Source organism: Cynoglossus semilaevis, chromosome 5 (genome assembly GCF_000523025.1).
Source record: "Cynoglossus semilaevis isolate Cse_v1.0 chromosome 5, Cse_v1.0, whole genome shotgun sequence".
Classification (NCBI taxonomy): Eukaryota; Metazoa; Chordata; class Actinopteri; order Pleuronectiformes; family Cynoglossidae; genus Cynoglossus; species Cynoglossus semilaevis.
This window is the reverse complement of record NC_024311.1, coordinates 3,838,683-3,856,698: the sequence shown is the minus strand read 5'-3', so window position 1 is coordinate 3,856,698 and position 18,016 is coordinate 3,838,683. Positions and strand designations below refer to the sequence as shown.

The window sequence follows — 18,016 nt, the reverse complement described above, 5'->3', positions numbered from 1 at the left end:
TTATTCTTTTATGATTTCAAGCTGAGTTATGAAGCTAGGAGAATTACTAAAAAAACTTTACACTATATTTACAGTATATAACTGTTCATATCTGACTCATTTGTAGATTTGTTTTTTATATCTAAGTCCTGTTTTCATGGTTTCAAAATGGTGTCCTTTTTAATGCAGTGAACAGTTAATGCAGTGAAGCACCAAAAGTGCAGAACCGGCCCTGTTCTAAAGAGAGTGGCTCCATTAAAAAAAAAGTCCTTGGGATAGAAACTTCCTGAAGTGTGAGCAGGGGTGGACCCAGACACGCCTCTGCTGTTTACATTTTTTCCTTCAGGACCGTGATACGTGGCTGTTTGGGAACGAACAGCAGCGGTCTGTGGAGTGCTGCTGCTGGAGAGGGAGGGAGGAAGAAAGGGAGAGGATATCCCAGGCTGCATCCACCAAACCGGCCTGGATGGCAGGGACACACCGGTGCAAAGACTACCGAAAATACAAGGTATTCAATTTTTGCTTTTCAAAAACCACGGTTTCTGGCACACTTTAAAGTTTTTATTCACACTTACACTAACTTATCCAGACTGACTGGAGTTTTAGTGCTACCCCACAAATTTGATGTGCACTGATTGCGTATGTGTGACAGGCTAGCGTGACAGGCTAACGTTAGCCTGCTAACTAACGCACGCACACGAAACTTACGCCTCGGGAATTTGTTTTTAAGCACGTGTAAGTTTAAGCGTTACGCAGTTTCGTGTTTGTTTCAAAGTAGAAACACAGCGCCTTTTTAATTTCTTGTGAGTTTATCCGTCTTAACGTGACTAGTATTAGTGCACCCTAGCTTATTATTCGCTTTAGAAAAGTCACGTTATCTAACAACTAAAACGAACATCTATATAATTCATTGTATATCACCAGTAAAATTCCAATTTACTGTAATGCCTTTCAGAGCAGTGAACTGGTTTATTGATATTTTGATAGTTTTTCCCTAATTGGTGGAAAGACTATGTCATTGGCTTTCCACTTTCCCTCTCCCATTACTGCAACATCAGTCATCTTGTCTTCACTGACATAGTGATGGGATTTCTCTGTGGTTCTCTTATTTATTCTGTTTTTTTTTTTTAGCATCACCTAAAATTTGTTTTCTCTATATATTATTCTATATAAAATACAGGCATCTTGAAGAAAAGGCTTAGCACCTGTTACAGTCATCTCCACATATCTCTTTAGTTTTTCTTACTACTCTCTAGCTGTAGTTGTCCCTCTGATCTGATTATTTTGATCCTGTCCACCCTGGTCATTTCTCAGCGTCTTTAATTGTCACTTTTGCTGCTCAGTCGCAGGAGTCCATTCCACACTTTTGCTTCAGTAATGTTGTCCATTTGTTGTCATACTTTCTGTCTCCTTGTGCCCACAGCCATCTTTTTTGGGCCTACTTGATTCAGGATCTAAGCTGATCTGTAAATATGCATAGATCTGTTGTGCGTTTCCCACGGCTGTACATGCTCTTTGTTGAACAATACAGTGCTTATTTAACAGACTTAATTTTTGTGAGTGTTTTTCTATTGATTAGAGACAACATTGAAGAACATGGTAATCTTTTGTTGGTTATTCAGATCATTGAAGGATGTGTAAGATTTCCTACACACCACCATTTTATGACGTTTATAAACTGTGCATTTACTGTTAAAGGCATGAGTATGGATGAATAAATTCTTATTACCGCTGTTCAAAAACTTTGTAAAGGCCTCCAAACACTTGACATTTAATGAATTTTTCTCTCGTATGTGGCAATGACTGTATACATTATAATAAAAACCAGTGGTTTTCTTAGTTCACCATGGTCTAGCACCCCCAGTGGAGGCTTACATTGAAAACTCCTGCTTTAAACAAATATGTTAGTTTCTTACTGTGCTGTAGGATTCCCAGTAAATAAACAGTAGCAATTCAAATATATCCATCAAACCACAACTTAAACATATACTGTAGCAGTTAAAGGTAATATGAAAACAAAGCTATTTCCCACTATACAGAGCATTACCATTTTAATTTTAAGTGTCACACACATAAATATAAGCGTTGATGTCAGAGATCATTGAAGGATGTGTAAGATTTCCCACACATGATTGATGCTTTAGAGTGATAATAACAGCTTGATAATAATGTTAGTTGTTAGCCCAATTTAAATTAAAATATAAAGTACCAATGTTTGTTTTTGTTGAAATACCTGTATTGTCTACTGCTAGGTTATGGAATAAATGTTTGCTGCTCTTTTCTTTTGCAGTAACATTTGACATTAAGCTAACTCATTGTTATGCAGTAACATTTGACATTAAGCTAACTTGTTGTGTGTGTCTTTTGTAGAGTGATTCCACATAGTTTTCTATTTCTAAACATTTCAATGTGAGGAGCTTTTAATATTGGTGGGATTTGTGACATTGAGTTGACCTTATAACAGGCTGCGCAGTTGTCGGTCCTTTTCTAATGTTAATCAGCATGTGCGGCATTGTTAAAAACCATGTTTGAGACCCAGCTGATTGAAGTGCTCTTCTCTTCTCCTGCAGCATCACTGGTTACAAGTGCTCTTTAGACCATGGGACAGATAAAAGCTGGAAATTGTAGGCTGGGCTTCAGCTGGGCTCTTGGTGCTCTGTTCATCCCTGCTACTCTGCTGCTGCTGACCTCTAGAGGAGCATTAAGTAGACAGAAGATGGCACAAACAGCTATGAGTCAGGCAACGGACACAGCTGCAGGACAAGGTCCCAGCTTTACAGATATCCTCCCAGGTCTCCAAGCTGTTGCTGACTTCCTAGCCAGCGAACATGCCCATGTCTGGCTCCTTTCGGTGGTTGGCTCTGTTGCTGTTGGCCTCAGTGGGATTTTTCCACTGCTCGTCATCCCTACTGATGCTGGAGTAGCCCTCAAAACACAAGGTAAGGAATGGTATGGTGAAGATAAACATCACAGGTGCTCTGGAACAAAGAAGCATCTGGGGTATCGGTTTGGTGTCTGGTTGGTACACCAGGTCCTAAAGCATCAGGAACAGGGGCTGCTGTTTGAAAGTAGATAAAGAAATGTTGCAACAGTGTTTCCCACAGGACTTTAGGAGACTGTGGCGAGCTGTACTCAGTCACACTCCCCACAAGTGAGACAGCTGTGGAATGGGCTGAAAGACAGAGATTAGAAATTAAAGAAATTAGAGAAAAACTTTTGTTATTGTTTTTTTGGTTAAATGACGTAGACTGTGGCAGGCTGCCACATTCACAGAAATTAATGGGAAACACTGTTGCAATTAAGAATGTATTTAAGTAAAAGATTCTGGTAATGAGGAGAGCACACAATATGTGCATGAAGATTGATTTCAACCTCTGCATTCATAATTATACACAGGATGAACCATTTTTCCTGTTGCTTTTCTCTTCTCTGTGCTTGTATATAAATACATTTGGAGAAGCAAAAAGTGACACAAGTTTTCCCAAGCATCCTTTAAATCAAACTTCCTGTTCAGCCTTCAAAGTCAAACATTCTATGAGTAGTATATTACTGAACTGCACATAAAACGCAGCAGTTTCAAGTTATACTACACTCAATTCCAAATGACCCTATTTCCTATATTAACAAGAAACTCAGAAGGGAGTCAGGACTTAATTGGCATGAATTTCATGTTGTGTTACTCTGTAGTTTTATGTTATGTTAAATGAGCTGCACATAGAGGTCTGGTTTCTGAGAAACGGGGTTACATCGGACTCTTATTTGCAAAATTGGGGGAAATCTTCTAATGTGCGTTAGAAACGGGGTTACATCGGACTCTTATTTTATATTAAATGATTTTAATTTATTATTTATATGTACAGGGGGTCAATAAGTACCTATGTCACTTACTTATGCTAACACAGCTGTAACATTATAATCCAGCACTTAACATTGGAAGTGTCTGACTTATGCCTAGGAGCCATAATAAAGGGCAAAAAGTCACCACAAATGGAGAAAAGATAAAGCAGCACAATCCAGTGTATGGCGTATAACAGGAGAATGTAAACAAAGCTGTTTTCCACAGATAGTGCGGCCTGATGACTTACAGTATTTGTCCACTCCTTTCACCCACTAGTTCCCATGCAAAATTAGATTCAAGGCCGTTCACCAGAATGATGGAACACGACATCCTTAGTAAATTAATAGGAGATGGCAACATAACCACGAAAAGACATAGGTCAAGGATGCCATAAGCTGATGACCCCTGTACATGGGAAAGAAATACATAACAGATTTAAGTTCATTAATTTTATGATTATGCACTTAGTATTAAAGTAGTAAGACATTTAATCATAGGTTTTTGTTGCTAAAATTCTGTTTTGTTGGTGTAACAAAATGCACTGATTAACCAGGAAAAAGGTTTTTAACCTAAACCCGAACTGATGGAATTGAGTGTGTGAGACTCGGAGGCAAATTTATTCACCATTTCACTGCGGCGTTGTACACACTGTGCTCCACTTTAACCTCAGTATAATTTTACAGCATGTTTCTTTTGTGTATGCCCAAACAAAGAGGTTGTTGGGGAAAACAAACAGAGGACACAATAAAAAGATGCAAAAAAAAAACTGTTACATAAGCTTACTGATCTCTTCACACTTACCTACTGAGGCTGAACTACCACTTCGGCCTGAGGCCTGTGGTCTCCTCAAGGGCCGCACCCACAGCAACATGGTACTTCCATTTATTTTAAGTCCCTGGTTTTAAAACACCATCCAAACTGGAGGTGAATAATTACCAAGGAAACTTCCTTGGGAAAGAAACTGTGGAATACATGAGTAACCACTATATATATTTGTCTGCCAAGATGGACACAGAGTTAATGGTGCCCTGTTTATTTTTAAATGATTCTAAATTTATACTAATTTTATCTTTGGAGTTGCAAAGTTATGTTTCTTTTATTACGCACAAAATGCCATGAAAAATAGAAACATATATATATATATATGTATATATATATATATAATATGTATATGGTGTCTTGCAGCTGGCTCCCAGAAACTAAAGCAGCTCTTAAGCTTTGCCATTGGTGGTCTCCTCGGTGATGTGTTTCTTCACCTGCTCCCAGAGGCGTGGGCTCTCTCTGGATCTTCAGGTCAGTCTCTTTCAGCCAGTGCCCTCGCCTCATTTAATAATTATATTTACCTGTTATCATCATAAGACTGTGCTGGAGAGTTTTTTTTCATTCTTACATTCCAATCATTCTTTTAATCCCTCAGCGAGTAAACTAAACCACTACATGACCCAGGGCCTGTGGGTAATAGTTGGCCTGTTTGCCTTCCTGCTCCTGGAGAAGATGTTTCCTGACCAAGACGTTCAAGAGGATCCAACTCCAAATTCAGATCTGAATTTTAACACTCCTGTAAGTAAAACATTTGTTTATGCATCATCATATTAAACTAGTGGTTCTTAACCTGGGTTCAATCGAACCCCAGGGGTTCGGTGAGTCAGTCTCAGGGGTTAGGCAGAGGACAAGACACACACCTGACTCATATAACCATATACCTATGTCTTGAATTTGAAAAAAATCATATTATTTTTTGAATAAAGAAGGGTTCGGTGAATGTGCATATGAAACTGGTGGGGTTCAGTACCTCCAACAAGGTTAAGAATCACTGGACTAAACCAAAAAGTAAACAACAGTAAAACAAAGAAATGTGGCTCAAATGTTAAACTGATTTTTACAGCAGTGTATTATTGAAACAGCAAACATCTGACCACGAGTCCTTAATTCCCATTTCATTGTTGGTAAATGAAGAATCGTTTAAATAGAAAGCTCAGCTCCTTTTCTAGTGTCTATTTCTAGTGGTAGAGATCACAGCTGCTTTTTCCATTTTAGTTTCCACATGAGAGCACTTAGCTCACACAAAGATTGCATAATACTGTATTTAAGAAAATGTTATTGACGTGAATTAGGTAGCCTTTTTCTTTTCAAACAAAATTCAGGGAATTCAATGTGGCAGCTGAAGTTGAACTTCTTATAATTTGAGTATGAATAGTTTTTTTTTTCTCCATGCAGGTGTGGAGAATTTCCATCCCAGTTAAATATAATGGATGCATTTTCAATTTCCCACTTCACAGAAATAAGTCTTTTCTTGGCCAGGACAATTTAGCTCTATGTTGAAAAACTGGGAGAGAAAATTGATAGCCCTGGAAATTCATCACACTTTATTAGCTGATGTTTGCCTCAGCCGTAGACGTGCAGCAAACGTTTTCTTTGCTGTGGCAGGAAGACAGCAGGCAATTTTCCCCTCGCTTAATTTGATCAGTTTAAATAGCAGCATAAGTGTTTTCCCAATAGAGAACAGGGAAGTTGGCCGTTCTCGGAAAGTTGAAGCTGTCGACTTAGCCAAACCTGTGTGCAAACTCATATATGTCCATCTTTATATATAAATAGTAACATATTGACCTGACATTTAGACAAAAAATATCTGTTTAAAATAAAGCACAGGAAGAATTACAGATTTTTTTTGACAGACATTTAATTTTTCTGAACATCATATTGCACTATTTTGCAGTTCAATATGGTTGACCTGCTACTAAATGACATGTTACAAACGGTGACCAAATATGACTTAGGTGTCCCATAAATATTGTCTTTCAAACAAAGCCTTAAAATGTCTAATAATAGTCCAGATTTCACCTGGACTGGGGTTAACAAAGCCTTAAAATGTCTAATAATAGATTTCACCTGGACTGGGGTAACATATAATTAAATCCTTGCTTTGTTGTTCCTTCTCCACAGTGTCGCTCTAATTCAGTTTCCAACGAGGAAACTTTGGGTTCAATCACAAATGGGCATCAGGACAATTCATGGAAAAACTCCAAGTCGCAGCAACACGGTCTGCAGAAAGGAGCAGCAAAAATTAAGGTAACACAGACAACGACAATATTTGTTAAAAGTAACTGTGACTAAAGCAGTGTGCTTGAAATTAACCGTCTATGTTAAAAAACACCACTCTATTTATATAGAGCAGCAGCTCCAACATAGTTCCTAACATGTAAACCATTACTGTTGTTTGTTGTGAAACATCAGTACTTCTCAGTAAAACCAGACCTTAAATGCCAGTCTACCCAATGTTTTTCCACCTGCTCATAACAGCAGAGGTCTGCCGCCAGTACTGTGTTGTTTTAGGTGACAGGTGGTCGACACTTGACACAGCAATGAAAGTGTTGAAAAAATTTGTGGTAAATCATCAGCATCTGTTGGCCTGTTGTCTTGCTCTGGGCATAGGGTCAAAAACTGGACTGTTAATGTCCCACTAGAGGTAACTTAATATTGGTTCGAAATTTGTTTTATACACAACCTTCAGTGACCCCATCAGTTACAACAACTCCTGTTTCTGGATGTCTTGAGTTCTAAGCAAAGATAAACATATATATAAATAGTATATTACATATTATTTGTTTAAGAAACACTACCTTAATCACAGATAAAAAGTGTTTTTTTTATCTTTATAGTGTATCTCATTTGGATTTGCTCATCAAAATCTATCATAACAGATTAACTGAACTTTGTGTGACTCATGCTTTATTTCTGTAAACCGTCAGACAAGTGGATACCTCAACCTACTGGCCAACTGTATTGACAACTTCATGCATGGACTGGCAGTAGCAGGAGGTTTTCTGGTGAGCAAAAAGGTAAGAACTGCTGGTAACACGTGTCATCCTTTCCAAAACAATACGTCTTATAAAATACTTAACATAATCATAGCAAACAACTGGTTTAGTTGTGTGTTATTTTATTCATTTATATATTTTTCTTTTTATCACATCACTCAGGCTTGTAGTCATAGGTCCTATAAACACGGAATGTGAAGCCTTACAAGAGGAGTGCAATATTTATTAATGATTAATGATAAGCCAAGGACAAAAATACATCTGGGGAATTTGGACAAACGACACCGATCCTTATGAGTACAATGCTTGGCAGTGTCTGAAGTCTTTTTGGCAGAGCTGGACCTTGTTCTATCGGTGCTTTTCTCTAAGAATTAAAGAACTGCAACTTGGTCAATGTTGACAACATCAATTACAGCGATTTTTTACCTTCTAGAAATGTGCTTTCATTTCATTAAAAATCACATTTTTATTTTGCAGAGATGACGGTGAGTTTTTGTTGCCTCAGCAGTTCACTGCATGTATTTGTAGCTGTGGGAATAAAGAGTCCAGCTGGAGAGACATAAGGCGAGCAGCATGGACTCTGGGTCGACGAGCCCGAGAGGAAGTTAAATAGATTTTTCTAACGTAAACATGTTTTGTCATTGGTTGTCGTTTTTGTTGATGACCAGAATAAATTAAACAATAACCTACATCTAATAAATTACGATTTATACTGTAATTTAATATTTGTATTAATCAAGCATTTAAAGTCACAGTGTATCTGAGCTGTTGTACATTAAATTTGTTTGTAAGAAGACATGTAATCTCTTATCTCTTAAGTCTTTTTCTACTGATTCATTAATTATTCTATACAGCAGCATCAACTTGTTTAAAAAAAAATAATTAGGCTTTTCTTACAGGTTGGTTTTCTCACTACCTTTGCTATCCTGCTCCACGAAATTCCACATGAGGTAAGAGTTAAAGATCTTCTTTATTTAAAGTAAATACAAGATAAACCATGGCAAAAGTTGGAGCACAGAGCATGAATTTTTTTCCATTTCTCACAATATAATGTGCACATTTAATACATGCTGTGGATGCACATTAACCGTGCCACTTGTGTGACTGTTTTTGTGTAGTAAGCGCTGTCTCTGTTCTGCAGGTGGGTGACTTTGCCATCCTACTGAGGGCAGGTTTCGATCGATGGAGCGCTGCTCGCATGCAGCTGCTTACAGCTTTGGTTGGAGTCCTGGGAACTTGCTTTGCTCTGTGTATGCAGTCACCGAAAGGTACAGACCTGACTGGTCAGTAAAACACTTCGACTGGGGTTTGTTTTTACCATGCACCGGTTGTTTGTCTCTATATGTGGCCCAGCGATGGACTGGTGACCTGTAGAGGGTGTACCCTGCCCTTGACAGTTAACAGCTGGGATTTGCCTCAATGTTTTCATCTGCTCGCCTCTGCTTCGGTCCATCCTGTTTACTCCAAGTAAAAATGTCAGCATGCTAAGTCTCGCAGTTGCCTAGCAGAATCATATTTAGGATCTACCTTTTCTGTATACATGTAGAATTTAAATCACAGGCCAATCAGTCAGTCAAGGTCAGAAGGAGAAACCTGCCCTTTCCAAACAGGAGACCTCATTTATCATCAGTGGTGGAGGTTCCAAAACACTCTCTGTGTCCTAGGGTGTTAGTCATTATTGTAAAGTCCAAATAAAATGAATACATGTTCTGTAATTAATAGTGGAGCTTCACACCAAGCCAAACATTTTTTAAATTATGTGGAAAATGATCTTCAAGGTCAATGATAATATTAGTTGCTTTGGTTTCTAGTTAGAAAAGAAATAATAGAAAATATCCCGCAGCCACTAGTTAGGAATGTGCACATGGAAAAATCTCCATCTAACAGTAGATTAGCCCCGTAGGAACAGACAAAAGACAGACAAAAAGGCAGGGCTTGGTCAGAAGGTGTATGTGCAGATGTGTTCAGTGATTCTTTAAGCTAAGCTTCCATCTGGTTATGAACCAGTGGTTGTCTACAGCTTTTATTATTTCCCACTATACATGATGTCATTTTGCATTGCAAAAAAGTAATTCCATTAAAGTAATAATAAATAAAACACTACAATTGTTTTATTACTGTTGTCAAACTTTATGATCCACTCTTTAGAAAATGCCACTGCCTGGATTTTGTCCTTCACTTCTGGAGGATTTCTCTACATCGCTCTGGTTAACGTGGTACCTGACCTGTTAGAGGAGCCCAGATTGAGGTTTACTTGCTTTTTGTTTGTTCTGAAATTTGTCACTATTTTGATTAATTTCTCTCCTACTTGTGAATTGAGTTGTGATGTACAGTATTTTAGAGTGGTTAGACCCACATACAAATGGGACCATAACATCCCTTTAAAAATATCTAACCATTTCCCTTACTTTCTGTTTTCAGACACACTCTCCTGCAAATCCTGTTAATGATCTGTGGTGTGGCAGTCATGGCTCTGCTCTCTGTGATTATTGACTGAACACTGAGACTAAAGACTAGAACTCAACACCACCTCATATCTGACATCACTCCTCTATATCATCACCATCACCCAATTAAACAATAAGTACGACTAAAAAAATGGCACTTTACAGATAGAAGAATAGATGGATGACTGAAAGGATGTGAGAATGTGCCAGACTTAAGGGAATTTCAAAGATGTGTTTGGACCCCTGTTACCAAATAGTTTTTTTACGGCTGACAATCATGTTGTTTCCACATGATACTCTTGCTATGTAAACGTGGACAACCTCCTTCTTGTGCTCCTTTTCTAAATTAATAATTGAACATAAATTTTTTTTAAGTGTTCAAACAAGAGTTTACTGTTTCTAATATAGCTGCTTTATATTTATTAAAAGAGAGAAACGAGCAACAAAGATTTTTTTTCCACAACCGTCACACAATGGAACCATGTCGCGCTAAACAAGTGCCAAGAAGCCAAAACAGGCTGGCAGCCTAAGTGGACACTAAATACACCAAAGTGTTTTTTTTCAATGTATCTTCATCACAGCTCAGTCTGCACCTTGTTACATTTGAGCTTTGACTGAATTTACTTTCAGTTTGAAACCATTACCGGAACCAAATAATCAACTTGACTTGTGTTTTCTTTCTAAGGCACAGGTGTTTATGGCCTCCTGTCATGCGGAACATTGTCTATGTGTTGTTGACTCAACTCTTGTTGAAAATTTTCACTCCTAAAAAAGTAAAAAATAAATTTCTCTATCATATTTTGAGTGGTCCTTTTATATTAAACCTAAATAAATATTTCAGTAATGTATACCTAAAGTCTGTGTAATGCTACATAGAAATAAGGATACATCTGCACTTTTTTGTAGACCAGTGTAAAAGGTGCTGATGGCCCCATGGGTTTAAAATTGACCTCACTATGCAAAAAAAAAAAACCCTGACCCACTGTTAGTGTGTGTTTTAATAGTGAAAATGGTCTGAAATGTCATGTTCAAACAGACAAGGGCAGTATTGATTATGCTGCAATTGTTTAGTGTGGCCGAGCGCCTGAGCTCCTGAATGGGAGCCAAAACATCTTGCATGTTTCCATGACCTTTATCCAGGTCTTGGACTATGTTACAATGTTGTAAATGCCGTCATTCTTTTGTACACAATATATAAAACATTTGCATTTCTACTCTGTTTATTTATTTATTTATTGGGCCACATTTGCAAATATGTAAAATTAACCACTGAGAAATGCTATGTACATTTCTCAGTGGTTAATTTTACATAGAATATTTTCACTGGATGGTTTAAAAAACAACCTAAAACGATCCTTATACATAACCCTATATTTAATCAAATATTTTTAGGCTTCCATAGTTGAGTATGTGAGTGGTTCTCAAACTTGTTTTTGTCATTTCCCATTCTGAACAATAGGGGATTTCCTAGCCCCATCTGACCCCATTGTCCCAACAAAGATCTTGAGAAATTACATTTCAAATTTATTGAGCTAACACCAAGTAAGGTCAAGGCTAAAGTAAATAAATGTTCTAGTAACTCTTGTGTTTTTATAGCTGTAAATGTGACAAATCTGACTTCAGTGTCGTGTTGCGTATCTGTTCCTTGCCAACTGCGTCGGTGTTTTTTCAGGTTTACCTCATTCCAAATGTGCTCATTCAAGCATTAGAAATGACGACAGAGCACATTCCAGTCTGCTCTCTATCCCGCAGCATCCTGGAGAAGAGAGAGCAGCTACATCACTGCCTCCTCCTCCTCCTCCTCCTCCCCCTCCCCATCCTCCCGCTCTCAGTCTTGGTCGCCATCCATCCTCTCTCTCCTCCTGTACCATAACAGATGGTGAGATCAACATTGCATCCACCGGGCACCACAACAATAGGGTACATCATCCAGACCAGACAACGCTGGCCTTTCATCGTTATGCTCCCAGCGCAGGACTGCGCCCGGCTCTGATCGCCGTCGTGATTTATTTCACGCGGTTCCACCACCACGGCCACGGAGGAACCTTCTGGCGTCTGTTTGGGCTCTCCATCGTGAGGGGAAGATGGCCGCTATGAAAATGTTAACCAGTGCTGGGCTCTTCTTGGCGATGTGTGCACTGGCGCTTCTCGCCATGGCGATCTGCACCGACTATTGGTACGAAACCGATGCGAGGAGGCACCGGGAAAGGTGTAAGAACTATGTGAACAAGAGGACCGACCCGGGTTACATCTACATTTCGAACCCTAACCTCCCCCTCCAGATGCCTCCGAAGAGCCTGGAGAGAAAAGGTATCGGCCCAGATGCTGGCATTCTCATTAGGGGGAAGAGACATTTCGTGGCCGCAGCATCTGCCATGGAGTCTCACTGCAGTCGGCAGTTTAACTCCACCATCTCCGGCCTGTGGAGGAAGTGTCACCGGGAAGGATTCGACCTGGAGACGGAGGACCTGATTTACAAAGGTAAACAATGAAGCTTCGGTGTCTGTCTCTCTGTCTGCTCCACAGGCCGCGATTCTCTCACCTGGGCTTTGACTTAAACACGGGCCCATTTTCTCTCCCTCACTCTCTCTCTCTCTTTTTCCCCCCAACAATTTTCCGTTAATATACGTTGATATCACCGTTGTTGTTAATGAAGAAAGTCTAATTGCCGTGTTTCAATGGTGTACTTCGCTGTCCATGGTGCTGACTGCATTTCTGGCACAGGCAGCTTCTCGTTTCTGTTTTTATGAGCTCCATTTGCATTCATGGACATAACATACCTAACGGGATAATGTCACACAAAGGACATTTTCACGTAATGCAAGAAAAGCTCACCAACAATGCCAGAGAAACAAAGGTGATTTAAAAAAAAAAGGATGTGACATTAGAAATATTTCACCAGTCGTTATGTAGAAGTATTTACCAACAAACTCCTCAGATGAGGAGCTGCCTTAAAAAAACCCCATAAATCCAAGAGTTCTTTTTGGCATTATATATATATATATATATATATATCTTTTGAGGAATTGTTATAACACTTATCTTTCTGAAGAAGAATAGCCCTGCTCTTACCCTACGTCTTTAGATTAATAGATTGTATGACATTAATCCTTGAAGCAGATTAGCTTTGGGAAAATAAATATTTTTTATACAATCGATGAACACACTACTACACACACTAGCTGATGACACACTTTGTCACTGGTCTCCCCAGTACTTTTATCTCTGATTAGCAATCAAAGTAGACACAGAGGTATTAGTGGAACATTATCATCAATATAATGGCCGCCCTGTTTAAGCATTAAGTGACAGTGAAAGAATGAAAATGTGACCCATTTGTAGCTTTTACTGGTGTGAAAATGTGTTTCTTAAGTGAAGTATTTTTAAACTGTTCAAATCCATCTGTGCCATAAAATGTAGCAGCTTTTTATATCTAGATCAAAGTGGAGCAGGTCCAGATTAAGAGGCATCAATATGAGACGTTGGAGTTTCCTATATGGGACCAGAGATCCTTGTCTTAGATTAGTAAAATCTCTTCTCGGTAGTGGGAATATTCATTACTTAATTAAGTACTTAATTTTGTACAGCATTGCCAACCCCCCCCAACCCCCCAAACTTTCAAACTGCTATTGAAATGAATACTAGTGCAGTTATCGTCAAAGATGTTACCATTTCACTATGAAATAGAAATACAGAACAATCTTCATCAACCTCATACAGACCGGGCCTACGGATGAAATAGTAGACCTTATTGTCACCCGTGAATCAGATAGTGGATGTATTGCACAAAGGATGTTGTAAATGATCCTGCAAAACCTCAAAGATGAGTTCTGGGCATAGTAAGACCACGAGGACAGTTGATTTTCAGTAACAGTAGAAGAGGCAAGGACACGAGGTATGGAGAAGACACTCTGATGAACCACGAGGACAGCATTTGGAAGGGCTTAAGGAAAACAATAAAGATTAGAGAGACTAAAAATATATGTGGAGTTAAAAATCAATACAAATGTCTGACAATTCGCATTGGTTGAAATAAAAAATGAAGGCGTAAGGAGTAGGCTCAAAAAGTCACTGGTCATACCAAGAGACTACACACTCTAGGACAGTAGGTGGCGGTATACGCCTAAAGCCATTCTTTGTGACCTGCTTTTAAACCCTTCCTACTTAGCCTATGTGACATTCAGGTGTTCAAACAGAACATGGGACGAACTTCTTCCTTAGACAGTTGTGACGAGCGAATCTATAAAAAAAAAAAAAAAAATCTTTCCAGTTAATATTTTATGTATTATTTGTTGTTATGTTAATATAATATAATATATATTTAGCGAGGTTAATAAGACCAGACCAGTTTTACTTCCAATAGGAGGAGATACATGTTGATGTGCAGTGTTTCTGTAAAGAAATACTCAGGGTTTTTTTTGGATTCTGTTATTTAACAATTTCAGTTAATAATGTACACAAGACCGTTTCAGTTGGTAATGGTATTTTTGCGCAGTTCTTACAAATAAAGGACCATTCTATTTTGTCCTTATTTTGTCTGGAGCTCATTTTGTTTCAAATTAAATGTGGGAAAATTGTAATGGTGATCAAAAAAATCATGAGTCATATTGTATCGTGAGTTGGTTGTATCTTTACATCACTAGTTCTTTCATGATGTACAGTATCCGACAGGCGACCTGGACTCCAGGCAGACTAGTCGATCACATGCTCTATGATCTGTGATGTGCAGAATGAGATCAGGAATTGTTCTGCTGCCAACCCATGGAGTTCTCATATTAACAACCTCTGTTACTGCGGTTTCTATAATTCCCCAGAACTTCAAAGTTTAAACCCATTGGTTGACGTGAAGACATTTTTAAATGAGAAGATTGAGGTTTCACCACTCTCTGGGTCGACATTGTTTTCTAATCCTTCTTAATAACCATGTGGGAGTAGCTGAGAACAGGAGGTTAATAAAGCCATCGCAGTTCATTAGATTTCAGTGAGGGTGTTAAATAAAGTCACATTTGCCACCACATGTATATTAGTTCATAATCCGGCCTGTGAGAGAAAGGCTTAACAATTATGTTTCCACCTTGTTTTCAGAACACCTTTCTTGTCTGAAGTGTATTTTTGCAGCAGTAAAAAGTATTCCCATCCTTGTCTTATTCTCTAGGAATAATTCAAAGGTGTACTCCTGTCAAATACCACTACTCTTCGTCCATCCTACCGCGGAATTTACCTATCAACATCACAAAGACCATACGACAGGATGAGTGGCATGCACTTCGTAAGTCCGAAACTTTGTCTTTCTTTGTGTTGTGTATAATTATATATTTGCATTTTCAATTGTATATTAATATATGAGGGTGTCATGGTTCACACATTTCATGGTTTGGTATGGCATGGTATCAAAGTACATTAGTACAATGCAATGCAAAAAGGCCAAAAGGTCAAAATCATCAATAAATTGTCAAAGCTTGTTAATAAATATTCAAATTATGAAGCTGTTTTTTTTTTCATTTACAGGAGCATTTAATTAATTCTAAAAACAATTCATCTCAAACGAGAAGGAAAACAAAATATTTCTATTGGTAGCTGCTGCACCGACCTTCACCTGGTTCTACAACCTGTAACTTTGAAGAAGTTGTTGAACTAGTGCTTCCTTCTCTTCCTTTCCACTGTGATTGGCTAACCTGGGTGGTGTCGTATGATGCGCAGTAGCATACTGAAGGTGTAGCTGTTAGCATACTGAAATATGAATACGTTTTCTTTTGCAAAAATCATTAGCATATCATCTTACACTTTCTTTCCAACAACGGAGATCGCTGATTTTAAAAGTATCCGTCCTTTATGTCCATAGTCTGACAAACAGCCGGGATGTGAACCCAGGACATTTACTACATCTAATAATGTCTTTGCTACTTTTTAAAAATCACAATACACATTTTTTCAAGACCAGGACTGTAGTGTCTCCTTTCCTGACACCTCTGCGTTTACAAACAGGGTTTTATGATGGCAGTAAATGTTAAAATAAATAGGACATTTTAAGAGCAAACAGTTTTTATTCAAGGAAAAGGGAAAGCTGGCTGTACAACGTGCCCTTAGGGTAAACACAAATGAATATTAGGTTTCTGAAATACAAACCTAACCATTTTGATAATAATAATAATAATAATAATAATAATAATAATAATAATAATAAAGAGTTGTTTTGTTTTAGGAGGAAAACACAGAGACACAAGAAAACACAAGAGCACTGGTTTTCTGTAGAGCTGTACACCCCTTGAAACATTATAAATCACTTCAAATATGCCCCTATGTTTTTTCCTCAAATGTATGTGAATGTTATATTTTTTACTTTTTACCAACTTGAATTTACTTGAACCAACCAACACCTTTTTTATTTTTGTTCATTTCAGCTTCATTCCTGCCATAAATGTGTTCAATTTTCAACCAAATCAGTCGAGCTGTAAAACAGACTTTTTTTTCCTTAGGTTTTCACCTTAGTGAAGTTGCTCGATCTTTCATACCTGTTGGCGATGTCGTTATTTACATGTTCGCAGATTTAAGAAGGATGACGGCAGGCTTCGTGGGCATGGCTGTCTCCATCATTCTCTTTGGCTGGATCGTTGGAGTGTTGGGCTGCTGCCAGCAGCATGACCTCATGCAATATGTAGCTGGGCTACTCTTTCTCATGGGAGGTACTGTGAGATCACATATGTCCATGTCCACATGCAATCCTATAGACACAATCCAATTCAGTCCAATGTCTATTGTTATTCGTTGACATGTGGGTTAACATGATGACAGTCAAGATCAATGTTTTCCAGTAATGTGATCCCTGTCCTTCAGTGTGATTCACAGTACATGTCGGGGGTTTAGCCACCGAAGCTAAACTTTGGTAAATCACAGCTGCTGTTGTTTGTCTTCCACACAGGGACGTGCTGCATCATCTCCCTCTGCACATGTGTAGCAGGAATTAACTTTGAGTTGTCCCGCTACCCCCGCTACATGTACGGCCTCCCCGAGGACATTAGCCATGGCTATGGCTGGTCCATGTTTTGTGCCTGGGGGGGACTGGGACTCACACTGCTGGCTGGCTTCCTCTGCACCCTGGCTCCATCGCTGAGCACTCCCGTGCGCACGACAACCCACAAACCGCGGCAGGAGAATGGAACGGTGTGACAGGACTGACCGGCCGACACAGAAACCCATTCCCTTCTAGTTTTGATGTGCAACTCTGATGAAACAGTGTTTGATCACCGTGTCACACCACCATCAACATCACCATCAGTCTTTTCAATGTGCCTGCTTCGTGACAGGCGGAGAAAAAAAAAAAAAAAAACAGGAATGACAGACATCACACTCCAGTTCGAACAACCTCCAGAGGCCGACAAAGGAACAGCACAGCAGGAGTGACATCTACACGGTTCCAGACTTTTGACACGCTGACTCTGTGGTGATCTGAAGGAGACTGTTTCAATGTCTCGATGAAGGGATTTGGTCATTAAATGGTGCTGTATTAAATGATAATAGCCACACACACAATTTACACACACACACACGCGCACACAAAAACACACAAGCACATAGACCCAAACACACAAACATATCAGCCCACTTACTGAAGAGAAATCCTACAAAAGGAACATTCCCACAAACATCAGGCTACCGTCAGTATTCCTCTTTCAGTTTAGTGACGTGCTGTGTTGTTGTTTGTATTTAAAAAAAAGAAAAAAGAAAAAAGGAGGCATTTCCTGCCAATCACCTATCTGTCATGTGACACACATATGAATGTCAAGCATGAGCTGCAGGGGTCAGAATAAGCACCTGCTGAGCACAAAACAGATCCTAAAGTGTGGTCCGAACAAAATAGAAAAAGAAAAAAAAAAACACACACAAAAAACAAACAAATCAACTCCGAACAAAATAGAAAAAGAAAAAAAACACAC

General features: G+C 38.8%; 2 protein-coding genes across 3 annotated transcripts; both read left to right on the top strand.

Annotated features, from left to right (window-relative positions):
- The first annotated feature begins 239 nt into the window (after positions 1-239).
- Positions 240-11,054, top strand: slc39a13 (solute carrier family 39 member 13). Of its 2 annotated transcripts, none has more exons than XM_008309987.3 (10): positions 240-487; positions 2,550-2,918; positions 5,003-5,110; positions 5,235-5,377; positions 6,761-6,886; positions 7,567-7,656; positions 8,535-8,585; positions 8,777-8,918; positions 9,784-9,883; positions 10,057-11,054. In XM_008309987.3, exons 2-10 carry the CDS (start codon positions 2,579-2,581, stop codon positions 10,130-10,132), a joined length of 1,176 nt encoding a protein of 391 aa, XP_008308209.1. In that variant the 5' UTR covers positions 240-487; positions 2,550-2,578; the 3' UTR covers positions 10,133-11,054. The 2 variants fall into 2 exon arrangements, with proteins under 2 accessions (XP_008308209.1, XP_008308212.1); XM_008309990.3 differs by having other exon boundaries at positions 244-487; positions 8,777-8,903.
- Positions 11,055-11,449: 395 nt separating this feature from the next.
- On the top strand, positions 11,450-17,796 carry tmem276b (transmembrane protein 276b). The gene is made up of 4 exons (XM_008309986.3): positions 11,450-12,563; positions 15,238-15,351; positions 16,628-16,765; positions 17,002-17,796. Exons 1-4 carry the CDS (start codon positions 12,167-12,169, stop codon positions 17,247-17,249), a joined length of 897 nt encoding a protein of 298 aa, XP_008308208.1. The 5' UTR covers positions 11,450-12,166; the 3' UTR covers positions 17,250-17,796.
- Positions 17,797-18,016: the final 220 nt, after the last annotated feature.